This window comes from Micromys minutus (genome assembly GCF_963924665.1).
Source record: "Micromys minutus genome assembly, chromosome: 2".
NCBI lineage: Eukaryota > Metazoa > Chordata > Mammalia > Rodentia > Muridae > Micromys > Micromys minutus.
Window position 1 is genome coordinate 95,071,677 of NC_137971.1, and position 17,439 is coordinate 95,089,115.

A 17,439-nucleotide genomic window follows, 5' to 3' on the forward strand; every position below is an offset into this window, starting at 1 on the left:
ATGAGGACAGCAGCCCGTCACTATAGGCTCTGCAGCAGCACTCCTCTGCTCCCAGCACCCCAGCTTTACCCTAGCAGTGCCTCCTATCCATGTCCCCTGACGGGCCCCTCCCCTCACTGCTTGGCTTCTCCCAGAGCTGCCTGTCACACACACTACAGGAGTAAACAGCATTAATGAGAGTTATTGATGTGAGCCTTGGCCAATGGGAGTTGACAAGTTGGAGACTAAACTTTTCCATCTTCTTTTCTCACCCCCGGATCTTTACTTTGCCTCCCACGTGCCTCCTGGTACTGCAGTAGCAGATGTGGTCCAGCCCAGCATCAGCCATGGGTCCTGCTTTCTGGGACATCCATACCAAGCTACCACCACCCTGTGATAAGGAAGTGTCTGCTACATGCTGGCTGTCTCTAGGTTCTTCCTGTCCCTAGGCAGTCCATAAAGGGGGTACTATGGGATCCTGGCAGTCATTGGGAAGACTCAGAGTTGAATTATATTCTATTGCTGTGATAAAACACCCTCACTAAAAACAATTTTGGGAGGGAAAGGATTTATTTCAGCTTACAAGTTAGTTATAGTCCATCATTGAGGGAAGTCAATATAGGAACTCAAGTAGGAACTTGAAGTAAAAACCATGGAAAAATATTGCTTGCTGGATTGCTTGATTTAGGTATGCCAAGACTACTTGCCTAGGGAATGGTGCTGCCTAAAGTGGGTTGGCCATCCTACATCAATGAACAATCAAGGCAACTGCCTATAGACAAGCCCACAAGCCAGTCTGATCTAGGCAATTCCTCAGTTAAGGATTTCCTCTCAAATGACTCTAGGCTGTTTCAAGTTGACAAAGTTCATTATGACACTCACCTTTGCAGGTCTGACAGCAGGAATCAGGTAGAGGGAATGTGCTGGGGCAGCTAGGTTCAGGGCAGGTCATGAGCCCGCAGTAAGTATGACCCTCCTGAAAGATGGAACACACCAGATTGGGAAGGAGCTCTGATAAAGATCAGCCTTGGGGGCCCAGGAGAGCCTCTTTCCCTGGGAACAAATAGCCTTGAGGCCTCCCCTGATGTAGAGGGAGTGGTATGGGCTTCCTGTACAGGGCAAGTCAGCTGGGGGAGGGGTCCCCTTGACCTTCTATTCCCACTCCACGCCCTGGAAAAACTTCACCTCCAATTTTTCCTCAGCTTTCACAGAAGCTTATGAGTTGGGCTTCAAGATAAGGGGAGTCCTGGGGTTAAGGGGGTAGGGGACTGTGCCATCCAGTCATAGAGACTACATGGGTGCCCCCACGCTTAAATTGGTCTTACTACAAACCACTGGCTGCAAACTTCAAGGCCCACTCTGAGAGGTGACACTATAGGATGCAGGGCCCTTCTGGAGGCAGGAGATTGGCACCTTTGGAGAGGACTTCTCTCAAGCCAGAGCCATAAACAGGGATGAGATTGACAGAAGGAGAGCTGGAAATCCAGGCTAGTGAGCGGCTGCTTAGCAGAGCACCCGCCCCTTGCAATAGTCTAGAACATCGCTCCACTGGATTCACCTTCATGGAGCCCTCTTTGCTTAGTGGCCTTTCGGGGAAAGACCTCACCCTGTTCAGATAAGCAAATGGAACTCAGCGCAGTTAAGTAGCTGGCCATGACTACAGAGCCAAAATCCCAACCCCGACCTCCATGACTCCTGATGGACAGAGAGGATATCCTAATGGTTCCTTTCTATCATCTCATTCAGAGACGTTTGGCAGCAGGGAACAGAGAGATGGGAAAGCTAAGCCCGGGGGTAAGAGAAACAGCTGACAGACTGTGACCTCACAGAGCTACAGGGAGCCTCTCCCAAGCAAGAGAAGACCTCCTAAATCACGCCTGTTTGGCTTTGCTCTGTCTGCCAGTCACAGGTCTGTCAAACCTGCTGTCCCCAAGCCTTACTCTGACCACAGGCACAAGGAGTCTAAGTACTTCAGACTAAACCTCATCTGCTACTCCCGGGCCCTTCCTGTCTGTGCCCCAGGACTGATGACTGGTGTTTGTTCATCCGGAGGCTGGCATCCTCTGCATGCCAGGCCCTAAGCATGAGCGGAGAAGACACAGAAGCAGCAAAGGCACATCCCCTTCCCTCAGAGGAAGGTGTCCACCGGGGGGAGTGGAGATGAGCTAATCTTATTGGGAGACCAAGTGTGAAAACCCGGAGAACGGTCGGTCACCTCACCAAGCTAGGGGCAGGACATTGTTCACGTCCCTCCAACCTCTCTTACCCTCAGTTAGTGGCCCACCCCATCCCTGTCTGTAGACACTGGCTTGGGCCACAGAGACTGTAGAGGGTCTTACAATACAGCTACACAGCACACACTGGTTGGACAGGCGGGCAGGGAACAGCTCCTGGGCACTGAAGATCTCTCCGTGTTGGTATGTGGTCTCATTGAGCTGGCAGGACTTTAGGGGAACCCGGAGGCCAGAGGGGACATGAGGGTCTGTAGGTGCGAGAGCAGGATGAAGGAGAAAATGAAATTTCCATGGATTTAAGATTTTTGTCAGATGTAGGAAGGCCACTTTCCACTTTTCTGAAGATTCTGTGCTCTCTCTGTCTGTCTCTGTCTCTCTCCTTAACATTTAAACTAAGGTCTGACTTTGGCCTTCCCCAACACTTCCTATATAAACTAGTCAAGAGGTCTCACAGATGCCTACATCTGACCACATGCCTCTTCCCACTGCAGCCTGGCCACCCCTCAGTGTCGAAGGCCCCTGAGTATTCATGGGGTACCCTCTGTGTCAGGCTTGGCCCTACCACTAAGAGGTAGAGAAATGAGCCATGGCAGAGATACTGTGTGCTCATATAGGGGCCAGCCAGCCCCTAGCTGTTTGCCTTTGCTTTCCCCTTGTTCTGGATAGCCGAGGGACTGGGACCCAGATGTGCAGTGAGCAGGCTGAGCCAGTTCCCAGCTCCTTCAGCCATTTTCTCTGTTTTCTGAGCTTCTCTCTCGTCTCTCTGTCTCTCTGTCTCACTCCCTCCTTCCCTCTCTTCCTCTCTCCCTCTTCTTTCTTTCTTTCTTTCTTTCTTTCATTTTCCTTTGTTTTTTGTTTGTTTGTTTCTTTCTTTCTTCCTTTATAAACTTTAAATTTTTGTATTACATGAGGGAAAGGGGTGCAAGCTGTGGAACGTGGGTGGAGGCCAGAGGACAATCCTCTCCGTCAGTTTTTTCCTCCCACTTTATGGGTCCCAGGGATTGTCATCCTGATAGTTAAGTTTTCCTACCCACTGAGACATCTTGCTCACCCAATTTCTAACTCGTCTGCCTTTTCTCTCCTGTTATGTGTATCAATTTTTGGAGCCAGAAGTTTGCTTAGCCTACTTGGGGGTCCAGAAAGTGTCCACTGAACATCTGTTTGTTCTTGCATACCTAAACAGGACAGGACTGCTCTTCTTCTGGAGGCTTTTTCATCCAGGGACTTATAGCAGGAGTAAAACAGTCAGCAGGGAGCCCAGTGCCAGGGGAGGAAGAAAGCTACTTACCCACACACCTGGGGCAGCACTGTTGTGGCTCTGTCACAGGCTGTGAGCAGCGGAGAGGTGGGCATCGAAGGCGGTAACAATTCACGTGGCCATTCTGAAAGAGATACAGGGTCAGGCCTCATTCCCAAGAACCACCGCCTCCCATCTGCAGGGGTCCTCTCACCGGACCTCCACCCCAGTTGCAGAATCCTACTTTGTCTTAAACCTGTGCGTAATGGGGTTAAAAAAAACCCAAAAACAAAAAAACCAAAACCTCAAGTGAGCCTCACCCCTACCCTGCCTACTAAGTGGATCTCACTTAGCCTGTTCCTCTGCTCTCTCAGCTGTGGGAGGACAGACCTGATGTGGGTTTGCTCAGCTCTTGTGGCCCCTTTGTGGGTATGAGAAATGAAAGTAAAAGCGTTGAGCTATCTTGGCAATGATCTTGGAGCTCTGCCCAGGCTATTTCTAACTTGGTGACTTTTTTCTTATAGTACTGACCCTGAGTCTCTTGTTTAAAGGGGGGCTGTAATACAAGAGAACAGTGGCCAGGACATGACTACAGATCTGGGGTGCAAAGGACTTGGGGCTGTATCATCCTTCTCCCCAGATCTACAAGGTTCCCTGGGACCCTGGAGCCTCTGGAGCTGGCATCAGAGAAAAGGGGATCTCAAGTTCTTTCACCTCTTCAAGTCTAGCAGGCGAGAGAGAATCAGACAGAGGAAGATGCTTCCTCAACCTCCCCACTCCTTGCTCTTGTCCCTGGGCCAGACTCACTGTGCTGTACCTTTACATCTGTCCCCCCTATTCAATCACAGACTCCAAAGCACTGGTTGGCACAGGGCCCCTGACTCCAAGCAAGCAACCACTAAAATTTAAAATGTGAGCGTGGTGGAAGAAGAGAGAGCCAGGGGTCAGACATAAAGTCTCAAATGAGTGAAGCCAACACTGTTCAAACCCTAATGTTATCAGATTCCAGCTCTCTTGCACATATAGTTCTTCCTTATTGACCTCTGCTCAGCAGAGGTTGTAGACAAGACTTCTCCCAGAAGCAGCCCTTTGCACCAAGGACGACCCAAGACTGTCCAGATCCCTCTGGAGTCCTTGCTTTCCAAGGAGATCCAAGAGAGTGCTTAGGACTGGTCAGTGGGAAGGGGTGTGCTCAGAGCTGCAGACGTGGTTTGCCAGTGACCTCCTAGAGACCCCACACCTGTGGAGCTCAATCAATCTTAAGGAGTGAATGGAGGCCCTTGGAGAAGCAAGATAGACTTTGAGGGATGTGTGGTCTAAAGATCTTGAACCTTTCTCTTGCTCTTGCTGAAGTGGAGAAGAAGGCAGCTTGGGGGTGACTGGCATGTGGCGGGGCTCTTTGTGGCCAGAGGGAACTTCATTGTAAGGTCAGATCCATCATTTTTTGGAGTGGATGTATAAATATAGCTGACCTCACTTCCTGTTCCCAACATCAGCATCCATACTGGAAGCAAAGACTGTCCCTGAGGCTGCCTGAGGTCACACAGCAGCTAAACACCATGACCAGGGGCCATGCCTTTGTGGGATGTTGGGATAGTTTTGGTGCTCATACTGAACACAGGCACAAAACCAGGAGTGAGTCTTTTGTTTTCAGAACCCTGTATCCTAGTGGCTGGAGATAAACCATAGGGCAGTTAGAAGCCAGGACAAGGTAACTTGGGGTCTTATGGTTATGGCCATGACCAAACCAGGTGATATGATATGTGGTTAGAAGGCACATTTGGAGACTCTAATGGAAAGAGGTGATAGTCACATTGTGAGCCAGGAAGAGAAAAGCTGTTGTTCATGACATGAGAGAGGACTATTTCAATGGAGGAATAGGTAAGAATGTTCCAAACATTGGAGGTTCAGACATCAGGCTGGTGTGGCTGCATCGAGGACATGAAGTTGGAAGATGGCAGGGTGGGGGGTAGGGGTGGATTATGCAGAACTGCCAGCGGGCTGGGCTAAGAAGAATGCTTGCCTAGCACATGTGAGGCCCTGGGCTCAATTCCTAGCACTGCGTAAAGTCATCACTGTGGCACACGCCTGTGACCCTAGCACTGCTGAGGTATAGGCAGAAGGACCAGCTGTTCAAGATTATCTTCAGATGCATTTGAAGTTAGCCTAGGTTATAATGAGACCCTATCCAAAAAGCGGGGGGGGGGGCGGGGGGCTATTGGATGGTTTTAGGCACTATGCGTCTAACCATAGTTACATAGAAACACCATGCGTCTGTGTTTAGGAAGGATCATTCTAGATGCTTTGTAGAAAATGGATTTTGGGAGGGACAGCAGAGAGACCTTTTGGTGGGTCCATGCAGCAGTCTCTAGGTAAGAGGTGAAGGGGCTTAGATGGTGAAGATGGGCCATGGTGGAGAGAGGCTAAGTGTTCAGGCTGCACTGTGGAGATGTGGGCAACAGTCCTCTGGGCCTGGGAAGAGAAGCTGCATGTGAGAACTCTGGGGAGGGAGGCACGTATAAGCCCCAGTGGGTCACAAAACTTGGCCTTCGTCAACTGGACCATGTGACATGTCTGGAATTTTCTGTTACGGTTCCTTTCTGTTCTGGCTATATTTCATAAAACTTTTAAAAAATGGATTATTGGCTTCAGATGTGCTAAGGATTAAAAACAGGAAAGAAAGAAAGAAAGAAAGAAAGAAAGAAAGGAAGGAAGGAAGAAAGAAAGGAAGGAAGAAAAGGGGGGAAAAGGCAGCTGGAGCCTCCAGGAGGAGGTCACATCCCTGTTTGTGTCTGAGTTCTACCTAAAGCTCACATTATGGGACCAATGTGGGAGAGAGGGGAAGACAGACCAGGAAGGAGTGGGGAAGACCAGGAAGGAGTGGGGAAGACCAGGAAGGAGTGGGGAAGACCAGGAAGGAGTAGGGAAGACCAGGAAGGAGTGGGAAGACCAGGAAGACATGGGAAAGACCAGGAAGGCATGGGGAAGACCAGGAAGGCATGGGGAAGACCAGGAAGGCATGGGGAAGACCAGGAAGGCATGGGGAAGACCAGGAAGGCATGGGGAAGACCAGGAAGGAGTGGGAAGACCAGGAAGGAGTGGGAAGACCAGGAAGGCATGGGGAAGACCAGGAAGGAGTGGGGAAGACCAGGAAGGAGTGGGGAAGACCAGGAAGGAGTGGGAAGACCAGGAAGGCGTGGGGAAGACCAGGAAGGCGTGAGAAGACCAGGAAGGAGTGGGAAGACCAGGAAGGTGTGGGGAAGACCAGGAAGGCGTGGGCCCAGGGGAGAAGAGAACTGTGTCACTTGCTCCCCACTCAAGTCTCCTCGGGGCTCTTCTCTGCCCTTGGAGGTTCTCTCTTACTGCCCCATTTGGTTCAGCCTTTGGCTAGATGTGAGCCATGTTCTTGGGGGCCCCATCCAGAAGGTGCACATAACTGGGAACAGTAATTAGGAGAAAGAGACACAGATGTCCATGCGGGAAGAGCTCCTTCTAGGCAGAGGTCATTTACTGCTTTGCACAGCCGGGGAGGAGGGATATTTGGGTCAGCTGAGTTGGAGGAATGTCTATTGAGGAAGAGTGAGGAGGAAGGCTGAGGGAATTCCACGGAAAGGAAGGAGTATGAAGTCACAGAAGCAGGGCTGGGTGGAGACAGACAACACAGGTGGCACCAGCACAAACCAGACCGGAGATCAGCTCCTCAACCCAGCTGTCTCAGACAACATTGTTATAGAGTGATAATTCCTCCTATCCTGTCTTCCAGACATACCTGATGTGGGCAGCCCAGTGGCTACAGGGACCTACCTCAGAGCAGGTACAGCGCACGCAGTATATCATGCCTTGCGGTTCCAGGTACGGGTGCCAGCTCTGGCCAGGGGTGTATATCTTTTCACCGAAAAGGCAGACTTTGCCTGGGCCTGGCAAGCCAATGAGGGATGTTAGTCTCAGGAGGTTCAACCCAAAGCCCTGCCTCATCTCTGTTCCCAGCACATCTAAGTTTGCATCTCAGCTGGACCACATGCTTGCTATTGCTATTGCTGGGTTAAGTGACAGACCCTGACTCAACATAAGGTGGGGAACAGTCCAGAAAGACACCCAGTGTCAACCTCCACATCCATGCATACAAGGGCCTGCACATCTGTACCCATGCACACATGAACATATCACACACAGAGCAACCAAAAAAGTTTGTCACTTCTCTGAGTCGTGATTGTCACCTTAACTGACTTTTTCATCGTCTCTGTATCCGCTGTGGCGCAGGCACATGGATTGTTTCTCAGAAGGACTGAAACACTAGCTCGTGTTTGAGGTGGGTTAGATGCCTTTTCTATTCTCCTGCTCTCATAAAGCCTCCGCCCCCTTTAATTTCTAACCAATCACTGTCCTCCTTGCTAGTCTAGGGCCAGGCTTCCCATTTCAACATGGCCCCCTGGGTTCATTCTGCTTCTTGCCCAGTCAATTGCTCCCGCTCTTCTTTTCAGCAGGAATGGGGAGTGGAGAGCGCCCAGCCAGAGCCAAGTGCCTCCATATTGAAACAGGGACAAAGGAACCTGCAGCTATTCTCTATGCCGAGTGTTTTATTTACAATGGGACCTGGTGGCACAGCTCAGTTGGTGGAGTGCTTGCCTAGTATACACAAAAGCTTGGGTTTGAACTTCAGCATCACAGAAATCAGGCAGCAGGGAACTAGCACTCTGAAGGTGGAGGAGGAAGATAAACAGTTCAGGGTCATCCTCAACTACTGACGGGTTTGGGGTCAACTTGGGGCACACAAGACCCTGTGTGATAAAAGAGTCAATGCATTCCTAAATATTGTGTGAGAATTAATTGCTGCAACTCTTGCAAGCCGCTCGCTGAGGCAGCTGACACATTGGCTGAATGCTCTGTGGTGCTTATAAGCATCCTTATAAGCATTTCCCCCTCCTCTTGCACATGACTGAATACCATGGAGAGGGAAACACTCTGAAACACGGGCTCGGTAATTCATCCCACAGTGCTCTGCGTCATGGTTACAAGGAAACTCTATCAGAGAGCAAAGGCTTGCCCACAGCACTCCAGCTACTGATTTGAATCCAGAACCCCAAGGTTCAAGGAAGAGTCCAACACCTATGATACTATCTATCCCAAACTCCAGGCCTACAGTCTCCACTTCCTTCTCTCTCTGCTCCAGCAGCTACCATACCCTGTCCTTGGCTTTTCCTCCTAGCTTGTTACTGTTCTACGATGCAGAAGTTGCCTTCGAGACCTCTCACCTAATTTCTGGTAGAGCATCTTGGAAACCGAGGCTCAGAATCATGTTCTCTTAGGCCTTCAGCCTCACACTAAGGGCTATCTTTCTAGCTAAGGAGAGTTTGTATAGGAACTCTCATATAAAAACTAGGGTGGACTGAAAAGGGCTCCCTGACACACACCTCCATGTTGGTAGGTTTCCTAGGCCATTTCTATACCTTAGGAAGTTGCTTTAAAAGGAACAATACCGGTCTTCTGGCTTTTCACACAGCTCCTGCTCAGCCCTTTTGGCCTCTCAGGACAAAGCCTTTGGGGTCATTGTTATGATGCCATGGTCTGTGCTTCAGTGAGCCATGGAAGACTTTAGAACATACATTAGCTTTTTCCCTACCTACTTCCCACCAACCCACCATGGACAGTGGCCCCAAACAGCAGGTCCTAGCCCCCAGGAGCCACCGATGCCTGGCTGGCCTGGCTTACCTATATCAAATGAGCTGTATTTATCTCTCAGCTTCCCCTGGCAGAGGGTGGAACACAGGCCCAGCTGGGGTGCTGGCTAAAGCCAGTCCAACTCTCCAAGGAGTGAATAATGTCTTTCTTCCTCAGTCCCCTCGCCCCACAAGGCAGGCGTGATTGCAACACCGTGACCACCTTAGATCTCAGTCAGTTGCTGAAGAAACTGTGTTCTACCTATCTCGGGGCAGTCCTAAAGCCTTGGGCTTCTGTGCCAGTTGGCATGCCTTCCTTTCCCTGCCTGTTCAGGGCTCCTCCCTGCCACCAACATGCCTGGCAGAAGCTGTGTCTGTGGGGGGCCTGGCAGGAGGCCTTTGGTGGCCACATACTCCGCCCTACTGTGCCCTCTAAGGTGCCTGGAGAGCTCTCTTCCCTTAGGGAGGTGTGTGCCCAAGGCCATGTGAAACCAGGAGAGGAGGAGACTGCCAAGGACAGCTGCCCTGGTGCCAGTCACCCTGGCAGGAGCTCGAGCTCCCGAGCTCCCGTACAAGGCTGTTGGAAGGAGTGCTCACCCCTGAAGCGGCCAACACACAGGATGATGTCCAGAAACATCTTACCTTCTCTGAGCCTCAGTTTCCCTATTTTTAGAAGATACTCAGGGGCAGACACTGGTATCCAGAGGTTTTCTGGATTGTCTATGAATCTATGATTTCAAGTTCTAAGGTTCTAGGTTTCTAAGATTCAGCATTGGGAAGCGTGTGTTTATAAAAGGCTACATTTCATTATATTATGAAGCTTCTAATCAGCATGGCTGATGACTGAGGTGGATGGGTTATTTCACAATTCTTTGAGATTCTGATGGCTACATCCATCCTAGGGTCTTGGGCCCTCCAAGGTGTATTAGGATGAAGTTCTGGGACCCAATCCTGAATGCCACAGAGAAGGAGGCAGTGTGCTCGTCCCATCTCCCTCCCTTGTCCTCCACGGCCTTCTGCCTCCTCTCCCAGCCCTAGCCCAGTCTTCTCTCACCCATCACCATTCTCTTCTCACCCACTTGTGCCCAGCTCTATCTGTCTATGTATTTATCCATGTATCCATCTATGCATCCATCTATGTATCCATCTATATATCTATCTATATATTCATCTATGTATCTATATATGTATCCATCTATGTATCTATCTATGCATTCATCTATGTATCCATCTATGTATCTATGTATCCATCTATGTATCTATGTATTCATCTATGTATCCATCTATGTATCTATGTATCCATCTATGTATCTATGTATTCATCTATGTATCTGTCTATGTATCTATCTATGTATCCATCTATGTATCCATCTATATATCTATCTATATATTCATCTATGTATCTATATATGTATCCATCTATGTATCCATCTATATATCTATCTATATATTCATCTATGTATCTATATATGTATCCATCTATGTATCTATGTATCCATCTATGTATCTATGTATTCATCTATGTATCTGTCTATGTATCTATCTATGTATCCATCTATGTATCCATCTATGTATCTATGTATTCATCTATGTATTCATCTATGTATCTATGTATCCATCTATGTATCTATCTATGCATTCATCTATGTATCCATCTATGTATCTATCTATGTATCCCTCTAGGTATCCATCTAGGTATTTATGTATCTATGTATCCATCTATATATCTATCTATGTATCCATCTATGTATCCATCTAGGTATCCATCTATGTATCCATCTAGGTATCCATCTATGTATCTATGTATCCATCTATGTATCTATCTATGTATCCATCTAGGTATCCATCTAGGTATTTATGTATCTATGTATCCATCTATATATCTATCTATGTATCCATCTATGTATCTATCTATGTATCCATCTATATATCTACTATGAATCTACTATGTATCTACCTTTGTATGTATGTATGAATGTATGCATGTATGCATATATGTATTTACCTATCTATCTACCTACCGATCAATAAGCATGTCTTATTTTTAGGACCTTTTGTAGTCCCAGTGGCCAGGGCTTAACTCATAGACTTACTTTTACTTGAAGCCCAAGTTAAATAAAGATGATTAAGCATCCCATAACCAATTCCACATCTGTGCAGTGGGACCCGTAATATACAGTGTCTTGGGGTTAATTTAGAATTAAATCAACTCCTATACACACCATGCTTAGTGTCTTACACAGATTACAATATATGTTCATTTAAGTAGTGCCTAAGATCAGACTGACAAAAACCAGAACTGGGTGCTGGCTTCCTTGACAGTCTATTTCTCATGGTATTTATTTTCAGAGTTCTCAGGCCTCTTCCAGCACCTCCTAGCCATGAATATCATAATCCCCCAGAGGTCATATCTCCAAAGTATCCTTGTTCGCAGAGCTCCTAGCTTCTAGCTTCACTCACAAGCCAGTCCTGTCTCCTTTAATATCACCAGCATCTATCTGGACCTCAGCTTGGGATGCAGAGTAGCGGATAAGCTGAGAGTGGCTCAGAAGGTTGGGCAGAGACTGGGAAGTCAGGAGCAAGAGTGGAGGAGCCCTGGTTGGGGAAGGAGGGGCAAAGGCCAGATGTGAAAAGCATTAAATGTAGGCACCATCAAGCCTGCATTTTAGAAGTGTCTCTGTGGGCCATGGGAGTTGAAAGCTGATTGGAGGGTCAGTAGGCAAGGGATTAGGGAAGCGCTATGGCTCTCTGGTGAGTTAGTGCCACAGCAAATCTAGAGCTGGACCTAGAGGGAAGGCAGATTAATAAGCAAAGTTACAGACTGAAGAGGCATGCTTATAGGTTTAATGGGCAGGCTATATGGCAGACAGGGTGAGAGATGGATGGAGAGTCCAGAGGAGCAATCAAGGAGAGGATGGCACTGGTTTGGGTGCATGTGATGTTTGGTGGCTCAAAACCACCTGGAAGCCAGAGTGCCAGCACAGCAGCCTATGCCCTTGGCAACACAAAAGTTATCAGAGTGACAGAAAGTGACCACAGTTGTTGCAGCTAATGGGCGAGGAGAAACTTCCTGCTATTCACTCATCTGTGGGGCTTCTGCAGCTCAAGTCTCACACCCAACCACCGGCATGCTCATGAGAGAGAGACAGAGAGACAGAGACACCAGATAGATCTTGGAAGTGTCAACAGGAGCAGGAGGGGTTAGGGTTAGTGGCTTGACAGGCATCTGGTGCCACCTGCAAAGGCACAGAGACCACAGTGACTATGGTTAGGACACAGAGGACCCTGAGAGGCGGTCAGAGGTCACAGGAAGCATCCACATCCATAGGCCACACGTGGGCTCCTTACTTACTTTGACAGATGGGACATATTTGGAGTTAGTTTATCTGGTCTCAATTCAGGGTGGCCACATTTGCCAGACAGACCTCGGATAGTTCCTGATAGTCCCTGGTCACCCCCAAGGCTGTCCCTGAGCTGGCTTCCAGGTACGCTTTCAAGCACTACTCTTTGTGGTGACCCTGTTCTCAGCTTCCCACTCATCACACCTCAGGGTCCTCTCACTGATGTCACACTGCCAGTGTCGGACCGGCTCCTTCCCCACTTCTCCATGCCACCATCTCCACAAAGCCACCCAGACCCTGTAGGGCTTCACTTTCAGGACTGAGTTAAGCTTGGTTACACCACTGTCCGAATTCATAAGGATTAGAAACACTTGTTGAGTGGGTTTGTCTTCTACACCAGACTGTGTGAGAAGAAGGAACATATGTTGAACCCCTGCATGGTGCAGAGCCTGTGTAGAGTTAGTACTTCATGAGTGACCCAGTAAATGGACGGATGAAGTTAACAGAAAGAAAGAGTGCAGGTACAGGAGAGGAGCCAACTATGGTCTTTAATCCTGGAAACCTCTCTCCTTCACAACAACAAACACCATATTATTGCACGGGAGGAGAACAGGGCCCTTTCAACAGGTATAGCTTGCCACATGACATAAATTAACCTTTGACCTCCCCTTCCAGCTCTTGGCTACTGACTCCCAAACCACCTGCCAAACCAAAGAACACAGTGTACACAGAGGTCAGGAGCCTGGGGCCACTGAGGGCACAGATGATTCCCTGATCTTTACAAGGGTCAAGGTCAAAGGTGAGGAAGTTGCCTAAAGGACTTCCCCAGTAGCAAACAGGAAAGACAATCAGAAAGCAACTTCGGAGGAGGCTGGAGAAGGACATGGAAACCTACTAGGAGGTTCAGGGAGAGGAGAGTGAGGTCTGGAATCATAGCAAGAGCTCAGAAAAGTTGAGTGTGCCAGACTGCCCAGGAATGTGGGCATGCAGATCTCACTTTTACCCAGACAGCCACGCTTTATTTATCCAGACAAATCCTCCCCATGAGGACATAAGCTTTGCCCTGGGCTCTGGCTTCCCTTGAGGGTCACCTCTTAATGTTACAAGTAATGCCTTAGTGGCTAAACTGTGTAAAAGGGATACACCTCTTTGAATATCTCTCTCTTCTTCTGGACAGACAGACATAGAGAAGCATAGAAGGACTTCCAAGGACAGACTCATTAAACCAGGAAGGGCATCTCTGTTACCTATCAAAGAGAGCTGTCTGCGTTCTATCTTGCTTGACTATACACACTTAGACCCATGGAATCCTAGAAAGCTAAGAACTCAGACTCTGTCCAGTCTCTAGAGAATGTGAGCCCCAGTGAGGGAGGAGTTAGGACTTGCCAGAGATCCCTGCCTTGTCCCCGCATAGACTCCACAACCATTCTAAAGCTCTGGGGAGGATGCTTGCAGAGCTGCCCAGCCAAGTGACAGGGCCAGAAGAAACGGGTTCAACTTGTAAGCAAACAGGCTGGGCTGAGACACAATGAAGAACTCCTGAATACAAGAGTGAGCAACAGGTTCGGGTCCTACCCAAAGTGGTGCCTGATCTTCGCGCCGCATCTCTTAGGGACATCTCTTACATATTAGTCCTCCTCTTTGGGAGTTCAAGATATTCTAGGTCCTTTCTCGGAGCCGGCGCCATGGCCGGCGGCTGAAGGAACTTGAGAGGCCAGCCCGGAACAGGTGCAACAGCTGGAGCAACTGCGCAGCTGTCTTGGGGCCAGTGAGTGAGGCAGAGACCTCTACTGGTGGGAGCAGGGAGGTGCAGAACCTGTCCCTAGAGACCCAGACACAGGGTCTTGCCCAAGGCTGAATGAACTTCAAGCCTTCCCTTACCAGCTCTCCACCCAGTTGAGCACATCTGGACAGATGGATAGAGATGTGACTAAGATGGACAGCAGAGCAGGATTTCATATTAGTAAGCATCTCATGACATATTTTACTACACACCCGCCCCCCAGGCACTTCTTCATAGGTACTGTTCATCTATTCCTCCCCACAGGGCAGAATAATTACACTCTGCCAACTCCCACTCCCAAAGTCAGGTGGACTCGTATTGGAGGCCAGGACATCTTCGCTACCATGGTCCTCACACCTGTTTAAGGACAAACATCTCACCTTATAGGTGGCAAACAGAGGCCTGGGGCAACATTTGGAATCAGGGAAAGAGCAACTGCTGGGTCCCTGACATTCTGATGGTATGTTTGCCTTTGAAACCACATCATTCTGTAGGAACTACCTCCTTGTCCAGGCCTGCTGCTGGGGTCTGAAGCTCCAGTTCCCGTGAGACTCAAACCCTTGAGGGTTGATGTCTTACTTGGCGACCGACCCTCTCCTGGAAGTAGCATTAGATAAACAGAGAGAAGAGAATCCTGGAGCATGTTAGACAGTTTGTAAGGACACAGTTCAGAGAGGAGCAAGTACTAGAGAAGGTCCTGGACATGAATAAGGGAACGGGGCCACTGCTGAGTCACAGAGGGGGTGCACGGCTAGGGCTGAGCCACACAGATGGGACTCCACCTGGAACTGGGGTCAGTGCCAGTCGGAAATGAGGCCAGAGCCTCTCTCAGGTGGGATTGGGGGTCAGTCAGTGGTGAGTGTCAGACAGTCGGGGCTCAGTATGGCTGAACTGAGACTCAGTATGGATCTGCGGGTGGAAGTAGAGCCAAAGAGAGAATAAATAGCCTTTGCTGAGTAGCCTTGGACTTTAGCTAAGGAGTATGCCAAAACCCCTGCTCACCGGCCCTAGACATATTTCAGGGCGTGGCTGCCTTAGACCTGAGAACACCCATCTGTTGGCACCATTTGTAAAAGCATGTTGGATGGCACCAGGAGACTTCTCACACCCCACAGGCTTGAGATCTCTTACCCTAAGACAAGACTTCTCATACAAGACCTTAGAATAAGGTTCTGGCAGGAGACTTGCAAAGTTCTCAGACCAACAGCACTAATCAATTAGGATGTGTTCCAATTTACACAGCCAACAAATGACAGATCTGGGGTTAGGATCTAGGTCTCTATTCCTTTCTTCGTGGCCTTGTAGTATACCCTCCCCCAGATTAACTGTGAAAGCAGTCAATCCAATGGTAGACATAGAAAAGAAAGCTCTCCCTGCCTTGGCAACACCAGGATCTTAATGCTCCTCCCAGAATGCCAGGTCACCTCAACTTCGTGACAGTCATTTTCTTGCGTGTCTGGAGCTCTGTATTTATGGGGGAGATAGCCTACTGCAGAACTTGGTGACAGATACAGACTAGAAGGAGGCCCTCAGAGGCACAGAGGAGGGGAGGTCAGCAAAGGAACAGGTCACCAGGCAGAGGTGATTGAATTGCTGAAGATACAGTGGTCATGGGGGCAGAGGGGGACTTTGAGTACCCTCTGAACCATCCTCAGAGGGGGTCACCCAGGGCAATGATGTTGGGAAGGAATCTGCAGGGCCAAGGCCAGGACAGGCATGGCAGTCTTCTGAGACTAAGTCTCTTTCAGTGGACAGCAGGCAGGCTAGGAGGAACCCCTCAGGGTTTAAGGAAGAAGAGAGGATGTTTTCTGAATATTTGACATTTTGCTAGGCACTTGGAAGCATTGCTTCCTTTAGTCCTTCCCAGAACCCTTAGACCTTGGTTAGTAGCTCTCTTTTGCTGATGAAGAAACGGAGGCTCAAGGATGTTTGCAAAATGACACAGGTGTTCAAGGTAGGACTTGAACCCAAATCTGAACTCTCTCTGTTGTGTGTTCATGAGGCTGTCTATGAATCTCACACCCCCGGCAGGCTTGGGATCTTCAGACAGACAGGAAACCTTTCCCTCCCTAGAAGAAACAGGACAGAATCTAGCCTCACTAGCTCCACAAAGCCAGGAACCAGGCAGAAGCAGAGCTGGCAGGTGGAACTGAGCTATGAAAACGGAAGGTTGCCGGCTAGGAGGTGGGTACCTGGAGGGGGGGTCTTCAAGCTTGGCTGTGCTACTGTGGCCGGGAGCATAGTACTGCCTTCGTTTCTTTATCGGGGAGGTCCAGAAGCGGTTACCAGCTTAAGGGGGGCAGTTAGGAAACCGGGAACGTGATCCTACATTACCTACTGTTTGAAGTGGAAACTCCAGGGGCTTCAGCAGCTGATAGACTTTGGTGATACCACCTTGCAACATCTCTATGCAAGCTGCTCTGCCTGCTCCCTGTCATGTAATGCTCATAACCGGCTTAAGAGGCTCCTGTTTTATAGATTAGAAAAGAGACGGTGAGGTGCCTTCCGTGTCTGACCCGCCAGCTGGTATACAGTGGGGCTGAGAAGATGAAGAACCTCGTTTATTTCACCCCAATGCTTTCTAGTCTCACAACCCCACATCGGAGTGTCTTCCAGACTCTAAGACAGATTTTGGAATTAGACACTTGGCTTTGGATGGCTTACGAGTTCCGGGCAACTTTCTTCTCTTTGCCCTGCCGACTTTACTCTGTTAAACGTAATAATGACACCTCACTGAAGTGTTGTATCAGAAGTGATCACGGACACTACTTTGTTCATCTCTCTGCCCAGGAGCTCTTCCACACAACAGCTTTTCTGTCTTTCACTCTCTTTCCTACGTCGACACGCCAGGCTACTGGGAACAAGGTCCCTTTCCACAATGCACACTGCCCTGCGTCAGCGCCCTGCCTCAGCAGCCCCCCAGATGAAATTTTACCAAACTCCTTCTCCCCAAGGCTCAACAGCCCACACTGGTCGTGGAGCAACATCTACCCCTGCTATGCAGGTACTGCCTGGATAAATGCACACGTTAAGGGATCCCCAGATCCTAGCATCTTCCAGCAAAGTACACCCCACTGGTTCGCATCACTCCCCTGCCTGCCCAGACTTTGCTTGGTTTCTACTTACGGGCTTGGGCTTGTGAGTCCAGCGGGAGCCAGAACATCAGGAGTCCCAGCAAAGAGGGGATGATCCTCACAGCGGGAACCAT

At 49.2% G+C, this 17,439-nt stretch overlaps 1 protein-coding gene across 2 annotated transcripts in view; it reads right to left on the reverse strand.

Annotated features, from left to right (window-relative positions):
• Positions 1 to 17,439, reverse strand: part of CHRDL2 (chordin like 2) — a gene marked incomplete at its 5' end in the record, with an annotated part of 26,990 nt that extends 9,551 nt beyond the window's left edge. Inside the window, 5 exons of one of the 2 annotated variants that reach the window (XM_080913316.1) lie at positions 862 to 955; positions 2,319 to 2,461; positions 3,502 to 3,595; positions 7,255 to 7,367; positions 17,358 to 17,439. In XM_080913316.1, coding sequence (XP_080769442.1) covers positions 862 to 955; positions 2,319 to 2,461; positions 3,502 to 3,595; positions 7,255 to 7,367; positions 17,358 to 17,439 — 526 coding nt within the window. Of the gene's footprint in view, positions 1 to 861; positions 956 to 2,318; positions 2,462 to 3,501; positions 3,596 to 7,254; positions 7,368 to 13,950; positions 14,054 to 17,357 lie in introns of those variants that run through there. The other variant, XM_080913315.1, reaches the window with a different exon arrangement.